This window comes from Mauremys mutica, chromosome 18, assembly GCF_020497125.1.
Source record: "Mauremys mutica isolate MM-2020 ecotype Southern chromosome 18, ASM2049712v1, whole genome shotgun sequence".
Lineage (NCBI taxonomy): Eukaryota > Metazoa > Chordata > Testudines > Geoemydidae > Mauremys > Mauremys mutica.
Window position 1 is genome coordinate 5,102,627 of NC_059089.1, and position 14,986 is coordinate 5,117,612.

At 44.4% G+C, this 14,986-nt stretch overlaps 1 protein-coding gene across 3 annotated transcripts in view; it reads left to right on the top strand.

The window, feature by feature from the left end:
• Positions 1-14,986, top strand: part of PNPLA7 (patatin like phospholipase domain containing 7) — a 420,389-nt gene that overhangs the window by 364,984 nt on the left and 40,419 nt on the right. For all 3 annotated transcript variants that reach the window (XM_044993121.1, XM_044993122.1, XM_044993123.1), the window contains 3 exons: positions 953-1,069; positions 8,246-8,394; positions 9,781-9,933. In XM_044993121.1, coding sequence (XP_044849056.1) covers positions 953-1,069; positions 8,246-8,394; positions 9,781-9,933 — 419 coding nt within the window. The remainder of the gene's footprint in view (positions 1-952; positions 1,070-8,245; positions 8,395-9,780; positions 9,934-14,986) is intronic.

Genomic DNA, 14,986 nt, shown 5'->3' on the forward strand with positions numbered 1-14,986 from the left:
TGTAGTAGAGCTGCTTCAGGTGCTTGATGCACTTCCTGCACTGCTCACCAGTCTGGTGGGTGCCCACCTCCACCAGCCTCTTCAAAATGGTCTCATAGAAGGGGTTATTTCTGGAGCTCCAGCTGGAATAAGGATCCCTGGTATATCTACACCAGAGGTTAACTACGACCGTGGTGTGCTCCTCCAGCCAGTTAGCAGCATGCTGGGTGGTGGGTCTCCTTGATGCTGTTTGGCAGAGCTGGGCTGAGCTGTTCAGAAACTGGAGCAGCCTGCATGGAAAATGAAAGGTTAAACAGCAAGCAAGGGTACATGAACCGGCAGATCACTTTGGCATATAGAACATGAGTGGAAAGTGAGTTGCTAGAAGGGCTGGAAGCTATAGATACAGGGAGTCCTCGGACTTGCGATGCAATTCGTTCCTCAGAATTGCATTGTAAGTTGAAACGTTGCTTTAGCAAAAAGGGTGCAGGGGGTGAATCCCACATCTTTATAGTGATCTCTGGTGTCCTGTTAAAAATCTAAACACAGGTAAAACTTGGGGGGAGAGGAGGGAGTCAAATGCGTATCCCATGTGTTCAGCTCCACCGCATGTGGCATTTCCTGGGGGTTAATGGCCTTCAGCACAGTTGAGGCTAGTGATTCCTCTCCATCATTTGTCCGCAGAAGAAACCTTGTTGTTTCATGGTGGTGGAGGCTGTGATACAGGAAAGTGCTTAAGATCATGGTTAAAGTTAAGTGTGTGCTTAAGTGCTTTGCTGAGTTGGAGACTGAGTAACCCTTTTCCTAGCCTGCATTATGATTTGGGAGTCATTCGGATGCTTTAGTAACATTCTGCAATCCAACCCTCGGGATATTATCTGTCACAAAATTATATGTAATGACTCTGAAAGCCGCCCCCACCCATTCCTGCCATACTGGGTAAGTATGGATGTCTTCCCTCTCGTTGCTGTAGGTTCCCTTTGGAGGTATGTCCGTGCCAGCATGTCACTGTCTGGGTACATGCCCCCTCTCTGTGATCCAAAGGATGGACATCTCTTGATGGATGGAGGTTATATCAACAATCTTCCAGGTATGTTTGTAGATATTTGTTTGGAATTCACCAAGAAGACAGATAGTAAAACTCCATCTGCACAGGCATATGTCAGTGTGATTACCTTCCAGAACAACTCCATTCTGATCTCTTGGAGGCTAGCAGAGCTGCATTGTCGTCTGGATACAGGGCCTTTGCTTTGTTGTTATACAGGCTTTTCCAAGACGGCCTCTTGGGATGGAATGTTCCCTTTCAAATAATTTGCCAAAAATATAATGTCAAGCTAATTATTAAACATATTCCAGTGTGTATTTTTTAAAAAGGGTTGGGGAGGAGCGAAAGAATAAAACTATAAATGTATGGTTGTCTTTTTCCTTGAATCTGTTGGAAGAACAGAGCATAAATATTAACTGATTTCTAAATATGCAACAATGGTGAAATATTAACTGCTCTTAGTGTCTAAGATTCAAAGCAATATCATTCTTAACAGGAGAATTCACATACCATTACATTCAATGAAACATTAAAATCAATGAAAATAAATCTCAAAATCAACCTATTAAAATGTTTTTCTCATTAGCCAGGTGTACATTTTAACACCAAATGAAGCCAGGAATGTTAAACAGTGTGTGTGTTTTTAGTTGTGTTGTCAAATGTTTATGGAAGAGAGGAGGTCAGAGTTTTTGTCATAATAGCCAGTGCTTTGAAATTTTGTTTTCGTAGCACATTTCCCATGAGCTGTGTGCAAATAATTAGAGAGCAGCCTGAGTAAAAGGCCTGGAATCTGAGCAGCCCAATCTGGGAGGGTGGAGGAGGGGGGGTGCTGTTAAAAATTCAAACCCAGATCCAAATTTTGCAAAAGGCCCTTTTCTCCCTAAAGGGCAGAACTCCAAATGCTCCCACAAATTTGAAAACTTTATTTGCCGTTTGCAGCTTGGGTCTCTCTCTACAAATATGAATTCCTAATCTAGCAATCTTTCCACCAGTCCCTGCTATCCATCTGTACATTCTGAGAGTACACAGTGTCTGAAGATGATGTTGAGGATTGGCTCAAGAATGGATGGTGGACTGGATTGTGCAGTCACATAGACCTAGTGAGAGTTCAGTTCTGGTTTGAATTAGCCTCTGAACTGGCCCTACAGAGTTGTGACTGTCACAGTGCATAGCCGTTCTGAGAACCTCAGTTATAAGAACATAAGAACGGCCATACTAGGTCAGACCAAAGGTCCATCTAGCCTGGTATCCTGTCTTCCGACAGTGTCCAATGGCTGGTGCCCCAGAGGGAATGAACGGAATAGGTAATCATCAAGTGATAATCCCGTCACTCATTCCCAGCTTCTGGCAAACAGAGGCTAGGGACACCATCCCTGCCCATCCTAACTAATAGCCATTGATGGACCTATCCTCCATGAACTTATCTAGTTCTTTTTTGAACCCTGATAGAGTCTTGGCCTTCACAACATCCTCTGGCAAAGAGTTCCACAGGTTGACTTTTTGTGTGTGAAGAAATACTTCCTTTTGTTTATTTTAAACCTGCTGCCTATTAATTTCATTTGGTGACCCCTAGTTCTTGTGTTATGAGAAGGAGTAAATAACACTTCCTAATATTCGTTCTCCATACCAGTCATGATTTTATACCCCTCTATCATATCACCCCCAGTCGTCTCTTTTCCAAGCTGAGAAGTCCCAGTTTTATTAATCTCTCCTCATACGAAAGCTATTCCACACCCCTAATCATTTTTGTTGCCCTTTTCTGAACCTTTTCCAATTCCAATATATCTTTTTTTGAAATGGGGCGACTACATCTGCACGCAGTATTCAAGATGTGGGCATACCATGGATTTATATAGAGGCAATATGATATTTTCTGACTTATTATCTATCCCTTTCTTAATGATTCCCAACATTCTGTTTGCTTTTTTGACTGCTACTGCACATTGAGTGGATGTTTTCAGAGAACTATCCACAATGACTCCAAGATGTTTCTTGAATGGTAACAGCTAATTTAGACACCATCATTTTATATGTATAGTTGGGATTATGCTTTCCAATATGCATCACTTTGCATTTATCAGCATTGAATTTCATCTGTCATTTTATTGCCTAGTCACCCAGTTTTGCAAGATTCCTTTGTAATTCAGTTTGCTTTTCACTTAATTATCTTGAGTAGTTTTGTATCATCTTCAGATTTTGCCATCTCGCTGTTTACCCTTTTTTCCAGATCATCTGTGATCTGTATGGTATAGTTGAATAGTACTGGTCCCAGTACAGACCCCTGGGGGACACCAGTGTTTACCTCTCTCCATTGTGAGAACTGACCATTTATTCCTACCTTTTAACCAGTTGCTGATCCATGAGAGGACCTTCCCTTTAATCCCATGACAGCTTACTTTGCTTAAGAGCCTTTGGTAAGAGACCTTGTCAAAGGCTTTTTGAAAATCTAAATACACTATATCCACTGGATTCCCCTTGTCCACATACTTGTTGACCCCCTCAAAGAATTCTAGTAGATTGGTGAGGCATGATTTCCCTTTTCAAAAATGATGTTGACTCTTCCCCAACAAATCATGTTCATCTATGTGTCTGACAATTCTGTTCTTTACTATAGTTTCAACCAATTTGCCCAGTAATTACCAGTCTGTAACTCTCACCTCTGGAGAGTTTTTAAAAAATTGGTGTCACATTATCTATCCTCCAGTCATCTGGTACAGAAGCTGATTTAAATGATAGGTTACACACCACAGTTAGCAGTTCTGCAATTTCACATTAGCAGGGCTGCCCAGAGGATTCACGGGGCCTGGGGCAAAGCAATTTCAGGGGTCCCTTCCATAAAAAAATTGCAATACTATATTCTCGTGGGGGGCCCTGCGGGGCCCCAGGCCAATTGCCCCACTTGCTCCCCCTCACGGGCGGCCCTGGGAAAAATAAACCCACATCTCAGCACAAACCTAGTTTTGAGAAAACTTCTTTACAAGGTATCACTGGTTCTCAGCATCAGCTAGTGCTAAAAGGCATAAAGCTCATTAAAAGGGTTGGACAAATATTTTCCATCAAAACTTTTTTTGGTTCGAAAACTAGGGGTTTTTAAAAAAAGCAGAAAAAAATCACGGACAATGTCTGCTTTCCTTCAAAATTTGTTGTGGTTTTTTTTTAATTGAAAAGCTGAAATTAGTCTGCCAAAACCTGAACATGGTTTGGGGTTTCAGAAGTGTGTGGCCAAATATTTGCTGCTTGCTGTGTTTGATTGTTTAAAGAAACAATAAAAAAATTCTGCTTAAAAAAAATCCAAAACTTTTGAACCACCTCAGCTTGTGATCAAACGCCTGAGCCCATCCAGGCAGAGATTTTTCCAGGTTTCTGATACTTTGCTGGCTTCCTTAACTCATATCTGTCTCCATAACTTTGGGTTCATTTATGTTAGAACATAAGAACGGCCATACTGGGTCAAACCAAAGGTCCATCCAGCCCAGTATCCTGTCTACTGACAATGGCCGATGCCAAGTGCCCCAGAGGGAGTGAACCTAACAGGTAATGGTCAAGTGATCTCTCTCCTGCCATCCATCTCCACCCTCTGACAAACAGGCCAGGGACACCATTCCTTACCCATCCTGGCTAATAGCCATTAATGGACTTAACCTCCATGCATTTATCTGTTTCCTAGAGACTGGCTCCATGGGGTCCCTCACAAACTGGAGATGGTTACTGTGGGTTTGTCTTTAGTATAGCTTATGTACATACTCCATGAACTGAGCATTTGAGCTTGGTCCAGAATCTAGGATGAGCCTATGTTGTGAAAACTGAAATGTTCAAAATAGCACATGCATGTGAATGGACAAAGGGTGCTAAAATTAAATTAACCCAGGGGTTCTCAAACTGGGGGGTCGGGACCCCTCAGGGGGTCACGAGGTTATTACTGGGGGGGTCACGAGCTGTCAGCCTCCACCTCAAACCCCGCTTTGCCTCCAGCATTTAGAATAGTGTTAAATATATAAAAAAGTGTTTTCAATTTATAGGGGGGGGTCGCACTTAGAGGTTTGCTATGTGAAAGGGTCACCAGGACAAAAGTTTGAGAACCGCTGAATTAACCCCTCTGGAGCCTCAGGGAATGTAGTGGGTGGGTCTCCCTTGGTAGCGTTGGGAAGGATATTGCTCTTCTCATGTGATCCCTCCCCCAGTGGCTAATTTTAACTGAAGCTCCCCTCCCCTGACATGAATCTCCCTATGGCACTGAAATTAAATATAGACTATAATTTGGCATTTGAGAAGTGAAAGGGATGGTAGCGCTAATGGAAAAGCTAACAGCTCGGCTCTTCTGCAAGCCTCAAACTGCTGAATGAGCTTCAGGGTAGGGAAGGCTGTGCCTCCCAGACAGCCTGGCCCTGCCCCCTATCTGACCCCCACCCACTTATTGCCCCCCTCAGAATCCCCGACCCATCCTGCTCCTTGTCCCCTCACCATCCCCCAGAGACACCACCACCACCCTGGGACCCCACCCCTCCTCCTTGTCCCCTGACTGCCGCAACCCCTATCCACTCCTCCACCCACTGAGTCCTGACAGACCCCCGGAATGCCCACAATCCAACTCCCCCCATTCCCTGTCTCCTGACCGCCCCCCCAACCTCTGCCCCCTTCCTGTGCCCTGACTGTCCCCGAGACTCCCTGCCCCTTAGCAAACCCGCCCCCCCCGGCCCCAGCTTCTTACCCCCGGCTCCCCCCTCACCCGGAGCCTCAGCGTGTCGCATCCAGGGCCGTCCCTGAACAGTGGTGCAGCGTGGCTCCGGCAGGGCGTGAGCTCCGCCCTGCTCAGAGCCGCATGGTAAGGGGGCAGGGCTGCAAGCTCCTCCTCGCTCAGAGCCGCGTGGTAAGGGGGCGGGGCTGTGAGCTTCCTCCACTCAGCCCGGAGCTCGCAGCCCCGCCCCCTTACCCCACGGTTCTGAGCGGGGCGGAGCTCAGGCCCCGCCGGAGTCAGGCTGCAGCTGTTCAGGGACAGCCCTGGATGCGCTGAGGCTCCGGGAGAGGGGCGGAGACGGGGTCGGGTCGGGCTGGGGTAGGAGCCTCAGCCATTCTCTTGGGGGCCCCTGCGGAGCCCAGGGCCTGGGGCAGATTGCCCCACTTGCCCCCCCCCGGGCCGCCCTGCACATTAGAGTTCCCTTAAAACTCATGGGTAAATATCATCTGGTCCTGGTGACTTATTACTGCTTAGTTAATCAGTCTGGGACAGTTCCTCAGGTTTGGGAATCTCCCTCACATCTTCAGCTGTGAAGACCGATGCAAAGAATTCATTTAGTTTCTCTGCAATGGCCTTAACGTCACAGAGTGCTCCTTTAGCATCTTGATCATCCAGTGGTCCCACTGGTTGTTTAGCAGGCTTCCTGCTTCTGATGTACTTGAAAAAATCTTTGCTATTACTTTTTTGGGTCTTTGGCTAGCTGTTCTTCAACTTCTTTTTTGGCCTTCCTAATTATATTTTTATACTTCATTTGTCAGAGTTTGAAGCAGCAAAGAATCCTGTGGCACCTTATAGACTAACAGATGTTTTGCAGCATGAGCTTTCGTGGGTGAATACCCACTTCTTCGGATGCAAGCAGTTTATGCTCCTTTCTATTTTCCTCACTAGGATTTAACTTCCACTTTTTAAAGGATGCCTTTTTGCCTCTCACTGCTTCTTTTACTTTCTTGTTTAACCACAGTGGCACTGTTTTGGTCCTCTTGCTATGTTTTTTAATTTGGGATATACATTTTTTGAGCCTCTATTATGGTGTCTTTAAAAAGTTTCCATGCAGCTTGCAGGAATTTCACTTTTGGCGCTGTACCTTTTAATTTCTGTTTAACTAACTTTCTCGTTTTTGTGTAGTTCCCCTTTCTGAAACTAAATGCTACCTTGTTGGGCTGACGTGGAGTTTTCCCCACCACAGGGATTTTAATTTAATTATATTATGGTCCCTATTACCAAGCGGTACAGCTATATTCACCTCTTGGACCAGATCCTGTGCTCCACTTAGGACTAAATCAAGAATTGCCTCTCCTCTGGTGGGTTCCAGCACTAGCTGCTCCAAGAAAGAGTCATTTAAGGTGTCAAGAAACTTCCTCTCTGCATCCTGTCCTGAGGTGACATGTACCCAGTCAATATGGGCATAGTTGAAATCCTCCATTTTTATTTTTATAGCCTCTCTAATCTCCCTGAGTATTTCACAGTGACTATCACCATCCTGGTCAGGTGGTTAGTAGTATATCCCTACTGCTATATTCTTATTATTCAAGCATGGAATTACTATCCATAGAGATTCTGGAATTGTTTTCCATAGTTATCCTGGATCTTGAAGTTTTTCTCCTCCCCACATTTCTCTTTTCTGTGAGTTGCCCAGCACCCCAAATACCCTCCTTTAGCATCTTCCTAAATTCCTACTCCTTAAACTGTCAGGCTCTTGAATGTCATGGCCAGACCACTCTGTCCCCTCAGGAAGTGGGAAATGCTCCTCCATCCCGTCACCATCACTAATCTGTCCATTTCTAAATCTAAGCAAAATTTTCCTCCTTACTTTCAAAGCTCTTCCATGGACTGATATTCTCCCAACTTCTGACCTATACCAATTTATCTCCCCAGTTGGTCATTCTGCCTTGACCTCTTCTGTGTCCTCTTGCATTTGTGCTGCTTCATTCATGTATCAATCAAGGCAGCTATGCAGCCAGTGATCATGTGGGTGCAAGAAGCTTTGGTGGTGCAATAAGATTGCCTGTGGCGGACCTAAACTGAATATACAGCCAAGCCACCTTAAGGACCTAGCCAGAGATTTATCTGGGTGGTGCTTCATCTGTAAAGAGGACATGTCCCTTTGGGATTTGCTATGATAAGGATGATCCCAAAGGTCTTTCTTTTAATGTTCAACATTTGTGTTAGTTTCTGAAAGAAAATTATTAGAATAAATAGGGATTATAAAGAGATAGTTATACCCAGGTACCATACATCACTATGAAGAGTATAATTAGTATAGCATTATTCTGAGGTAAGTAATTCTCCCTGCAAAGCATTCATGAATGTCTGTGCTGGAAGCTGTATGAAAAGGAATCTTGTTGTACTGTCCCATGCTGTGCTTGCGTGGTCTGTTGTGATCCTTGGAAATACATTTCCCTGCGTCCAGTGGCCAGCTCCAGAAAGGTAAGTACTGTAGAAGAGAGGAGTGATGGGTCATGATGATGTGGCTTTGTTCCCAATAGCGGATGTTGCAAGGTCCATGGGGGCAAAAGTGGTGATAGCAATTGATGTGGGCAGCCGGGATGAAACGGACCTCACCAACTATGGCGACGCTCTGTCTGGCTGGTGGCTGCTGTGGAAGAGATGGAATCCCCTAGTTGAAAAAGTGAAGGTACCGTAAGCTTAGGTTAAAATCACAGTGATTTTCAGTAAACAGAAGGGAACTGTCCCACTATGTATCTTAGAAACAAGACTGGGAATCGATTGCTCTGTCACCTGCATCTTGGGTTGCAAGATGACATTTGGGGTGTGGGAAAGCTGGGCAAGGTCCCAGCATAAAAGAAAATACAATGTTATGGGAGAATTCAGTTGTCTGAATCTGGGGAGAAGCTAGAAGTGGCACTCACACAGCCGAATACCAATCATTTGCTCCTCTAAGGAGTCCAACTCCAGCTCTCCACTCAAGAGCAAATTCCTCTGGGGGCTGAGTGGGGGACTACAACATTACAATATTATTATTATTCGTTATTTGTATTATGGAGGCACCTAGGAACCCTGGAAATGGACCAGGACCTCATTGTGCTAGGTGCTGTACAAGCACAGATACCTCTTCTCCCAAACTGCTCTCTGAATATAAAGAAGAGCCGGGGACCTGGCTTTGATAGGGGTGAAAGAGCCCCTCTCCAATTGGAGTGAATTTGGCACAACTAATCTTGATGCAGTTAGGATTTGGCTGCTTTAGAAATGAAAGTGAGTGAAGCTTTGTCCTCTTTGCTGTGTTTCTTTGCTGCTGAACGTAGGGATTTTTGCATTGGGCAGTAATAATAAATTCTTAGATGTTTATTTTCATGACAGGCTGCATGAGCTATGGATTTCCTTCCTGGGTGAAGTCAGATCAGCTTGGATTAATGTGTAATTTCCTCCATTTTCCTTCTGGTTCCCTGTGTCCCTGCTGTAATCCTTAGGGTCTCCCACTTTAGCAGTCCGCCTCCTTGAAAAGGCCTGGTCTAAGGACTGGACAGGATTCCTTTTCAGAGCTCAATAGTACTGGACTCCCCCAGTGGGTGTCTGTTGTGAGTGATAGAGTGAGGTTGAACATGCTGCCTCCATACCACACTGGGCTGGTCTCTGTCCCAAGGAACGAGAGGCTATGAAAACGAATCAAACCTAGCTGTCACCTAAAGCAGTGTCTGGCACTAGAAAATCAAGCTGGCTCGTTACTCATCCCCACCCTGAGAGAGCTTCGCGCCCCTCCTATGTCATGCTATATATCTCCTTCTAAGTGCCAGTATTTCCTGGAATTAACAACCAACTTCTGCTTGAATTGCAGAAAGATCTCATTTGTTAGATGGAAGCTGAGTCTCTGCCATTGATGACAGATTGGCTGGCAGTCAGTAGTGTGCTCCTGGGAGGCTGAGGGAGGTGGGATGTGACAGCCTCTGCAGATACGCCTGAGTCACTGGAGTGCATTTCTCCATTTTACCGTTGCCAGTCAGGGCAAGTTGTGCTAATGAAAGTCTTGCGATGCATTTGATGGCTATCTGGGGCTGATTGGCAGGTGCTGAACATGGCAGAGATCCAGACCCGGCTTGCGTATGTGTGCTGCGTGCGGCAGCTGGAGATGGTCAAGAACAGTGAATATTGTGAATACATTCGGCCACCCATCGACAGATATGGCACCCTGGACTTTGGGAAGTTTGATGAAATCTGTGTAAGTGAATCCTGAGGGTGTAGGGGGCCCCTGATGTAGCTAGTTCTGTGCAGCAACAGAGTCCTATGAACACTGCAGCAATACAAACCTAGTGCTAAGGGCTAGTTCTAGGCTCTCTTTTCTTGAGGAACCTGTTCTCAAGAACTAGATTTCTTACTACTTAACTCTCTGTAGGCTATGTACATATTAGAGCTGAGCAAAGAAGTCACACTGAATAATACCATGGAAAGACATATTGTGAGGAGCTCAGGATAAGAACCTGAATAGAATCATTTACCCTGTTTGTGTAACGCCCATGAGCAGATTGCAACTTCCTCTCCTTTTTTTTGCCAGCACCTTTACTCTGAGGATCAGACATGTACTGTTTGCTATAGGTATTTGAAATCTGAGTTGTTTTGTTTAGTTATAATTAGTAAATAAGTCACATGGCATTGTTTCTTTTCCCTGATTGGGTGAGAATAGCTCATAAGGTCGGGGGAGGGTTTGAATAAGCCGGTAAGGCTGTGAATTGTTCAGGCAAAAGATGCAGAATATCTGTGACACGGTTAACATTCCAGCACTTCTATTAATATTATGGACCATCTGCACTTCCTTTGCACCTGATATAGTATCAGCAGAACAAAACCGATGTCAGTGGAAGGACTATTAATGAAGGGATAATATCAGGTACACAGATCTTTGGGGTTTAGTTTTATCTGTTTGTATATATCATAGAATATTAGGGTTGGAAGGGACCTCAGGAGGTCATCTAGTCCAACCCCCTGCTCAAAGCAGGACCAGTCCCCAGATTTTTACCCCAGTTCCCCAAATGGCCCCCTCAAGGATTGAACTCATAACCCTGGGTTTAGCAGGCCAATGCTCAAACCACTGAGCTATCCCTCCTTCCAAGCATGCAAAGTGTTGACACCAGATGTGCAACTGACGTTTTTCAGAGAGAAATAATTCAGCAATTTTAAAAGGGTAGAATAAGGTTTCTTTCCTTTCCAGTGGACTGTTGTTTAGTAGCTTATGCTCATTGTCACTGTTGTAGAGCTGTACTATTGTTCTCCACATGCTGCTCGCTAACATGATACAGTACAGACCCGTTTATGTGCGGATGTCGGGAGTCAAGCTGTCATGACCACATGTTAACGGACCGCAGGTTAAGAGGGCCATGCTGAAAAAAGTGTCTATGATTCACTTAGGTAAAAAAGCCGTTATTTTCTGCTCTTTCATGCTCGCATTTTTTTTCTTTCTTATGAAGTCTGTCATTTGCCGCAGATGAATGATTTCGATATTTTCCGCATTTTGCTCCTCCATAAATCTTACAAGTTTCTACAGCACTAAGGGCTTCTGTGGGCAAAATTTTGACCTTTTCAACGACATTCTCATCGTCATTGTCATTGAGGCCTGCGTTATTAGAATTCTCGCCATCACTTTTGCGGTCTGACGTAGCCTCACAGCCCGTTAATATTTCTTCCTCGGACAGAAATTCTGAAGTCGGGCAATCTTCATCCATTTCCAGCCACTTGGTAATGATTTCCGGCGATGTATCCAAACTAAAATCTTTTATCATTTGAAAGAGAAGTTTACCTTTATCCTCTTTTGTCTGTGTGCGTGTTTGTAGGACGTCTTCTTCCGAAAATCCTTCAAAGTCTGGCTCTGAATCAGTGCCACTGCTGGAGTTTTCCGAGTCTGAGCCGTCTTTGACAGAAAAGACATCACTGAGATCCTTCATCCATCAGTTTTCAATGGACTTTTGTTTTACTCTGTCCCAAGCTTTTTTAACTAAATAAATAATTTCCTTCATGTTTAACTGTTTCAGAAATTCGGAAATGCCTGAAGTTGTGCATGACACAATCGCCGAAATCAGCTTCCATCGATAATTATTTTTAAAATTCTGAATAATGCCCTGGTCTAAAGGTTGAATTTTTGATGTTTGTGTTGAATGGTAGGTATAGCACTCGAATTTTTCCATCTCTCGATACCAGTGATTTGGCTGGAAGATGGGCTGGACAATTGTCAAGTAGCAAAAGTGCTTTGGCTTTGAGTTTCTTCAACCGCAGATGCTTATGAACAGCTGGAACAAAGCTGTTGTGAAACCAGTTGTTGAAAATGTGTCTCGTCATCCAAGCATTTTTGCCGTTAGCGTATATTGATGGCAGTTTGATTCTATTGAGGTGATTAAAGCAGCGAAGGTTATGAAAGCGGCCAATGAGAAGAGGGGTAAGCTTATGGCTGCCTGCCTTATTACTACAAAAAAGAAGAGTCACATGATCTTTTCTTTTTAAATCCAGCTGTTTTCTGTGTCTCGTAATTAAAGGCTAAAGTCTTATCAGGTAGCAGTTTTGTAAATAAAGCTATTTCATCACAATTATAAAGAGGTTCTTCGTGGTAGTCTTCATTTTGTAAAATAGATTTTAACTTGGCGGGAAACGCGTTCGCGGACGATTCATTGGCTGATCGGCTTTCTCCAGAAATCGATACCTGCGCTATGTCATGACGCTTTTTAAAACGACTTATAAACCCCTTGCTGGCTTGGAATGATTCATCCCCCGTTAAATTTCCAAATTTTGTCACTTGGGCTTGAAGAATTGGTCCACTTAGCGGCATTCCTTTCAGCTTTCCTGAGCAAACCACATGCACATGGCTTTGTCTATTGTGGGTTTTGCTGAATAGTGCACACGTTTTCGCTTAAGCCCCATGGCAGAATCAATATTTTGTACAAAACCATTCAGTTTAGATTCAGTTTTTAGCCATCCTCGGAGAGTAGATTCGTCAATCCCAATATCTTTTGAAACTTTGGCCTGGGTTTCTTTGCTATTTACTCAATCTATTGCAGCTAGCTTTTCTTCTACAGTGTAGGAATGCTGACACTTGCCCTCTGCCATTATATTAGGCCTACAGTTAAAATTTTCTAATGTAGTGTGTGTGTATGTATGTGTGTGTGTGTGTGTGTGTGTGTATATATATACACTATTACTATATAACTACAGTACTACTGTATATATTATCTTTCTCTAGCGTGACAATGACTAAGCATGCGTGATACGTCTTTACCAATATTGGTAAAGACGTACAACACATTTCCGCTCCACGCTTCCTGTCGATTTCTATGTCAGTGAGTTAGTGAGCAAATCTGTGGTGCTACATAGCAAGTTCCTGTACCATGTGTTAATGAGTCTCACGTGTTAAATAGGTAGCACTGGGAGGCATGGTGCTACCGTGCTTTAAGCAGATTCGCGCATAAACGGGTCTGTACTGTAGATGTTTCTTACGTGCGTGTTCACCCTCATCCATTCCCTTCGTTAATAAAGACAAGTTATTCGTTCCACTGCCCCAGTTGTGTTGGGAAGGATGGAAGCTTAGAGCTGAGCATCATCAGCAAACTGGATTCCTACATGTGCAACACATTTCCTCAGTAACTCTCCTAACACCCTCTCGTACACATTCCACAAGAGACATGAAATCAGCCCTGCAGAGCCCCACGTGAGAATCCTCTGGGCAGAAGAGCAATTGTCCCAGACCATTCTTACTGACCGTCCAGAGGGGTCTGAACACTCAGCAGCATCCTGTGTCTTTAGATGACCCAATCAATCCTTATGGCCCGTGGTGTCAGAATGTGATTAAAATGAGCATGGACACTTCTTTCTTGTTCATTGCCAGGAGAAAATCCTCACCCTGTGCAACCAGTGCAGTTCCTGCTCAAACACCTGGCTGACCAGAATGTAGGTAATCTGAGGAGAGTTGAACTTCCCACACCATCTCCTGGATGGGTTGCGAGCTGTTGACACTGTCAGTGTCAAGTGGTGCTTTATTAACCAGGGGCTGCATGATAGCTTTTTCAATCAGGTATCTTGCTACCCATGGGCAGACTCGGATCATCTCCACCAGCAACGGACCCAGGACTTGCCCTGGTGCTCCCTTCACCAGTCAGGATGGGCATGGATCCAACTGACAAACTGTGGGATCGGGGGGTGAGGAAGAGAATCCAGCCCCTCCAGAGCCTCAGTGGATGAGACTGGCTGACACTAAGAGATGAACAAGCATTGACCCCTCAAACCATTGTTCTCTGTCTGTGGAAGCAGACAGTTCAGAGCCAAGTGAGTGAGTTAAAGCCACAAAGTAACTTTATATTCTTCACTATGAAAGAAGCTTGACAGTAGATAATTGGAGGCTGTGCAGATATACCAAGCTGTCATCCTGCTTTAACAGATCTGATGGAGACACATTTCTTGACTTCCTCCACTGGCATACCAGCCAAACACCCTATGGCTTCACCTGTTGCAGGGTCTCTGTAAACCATGATGACCTGAGTGGGCATTCATGGGCTACTGGGTCAAAGGTTTTTATTTACCTATTTATTTAGATTTATACAAAAATGAAAAGGGGGTGTCTATCCAACATTTCAGGCACCTCTGCCAAACAAACACAATTAAATTTAATAGTCACTGAGCATATAGTTCCTTGCTGATTGCCCTCAAAAACCCACCTCTGCGGCAGCCCATGCACCTAGATAGGCCTTGCCATATGTCCTGAAGGTCATCTGATCCAGGCTATTTGGGGCCATTCTAAGCAAACACAGAATGTAGGTCATATTGATAGGCTAGGGAAGCAATGACTCTGAACAAGAGTTGGGGGTCATGGTGGATAATCAGCTGAACATGAGCTCCCACTGTGACGCTATGTCCAAAAGGACTAATGGGATTTTTGGGTGCATAAACGGGGGAATCTTGAGCAGGAGTAGAGAAATTATTTTCTCTCTATATTTTGCACTGGTGTGACTGCTGCTGGAATACTGTGATCAGTTCTGGTGTCCACAGTGAGAGGGTTCAGAGAGTAGCCACGTGAATGATTAAAGGATTAGACTTGAGGAGTTCAATCTATTTAGCTTAGCAAAAAGAAGGTTAAGGTGTGACTACAGTCTACAGTACTTATTTGGGGAACAAAAATTTGCTAATGGTCACTTCAGCCTAGTAGAAAAAGGTCTTAACATGATACAATGGCTGGAAGTTGAAGCTAGACAAATTCAGAGAGGAAATAACCTGTAAAGTTTTGACAATAAGGGTTGTCA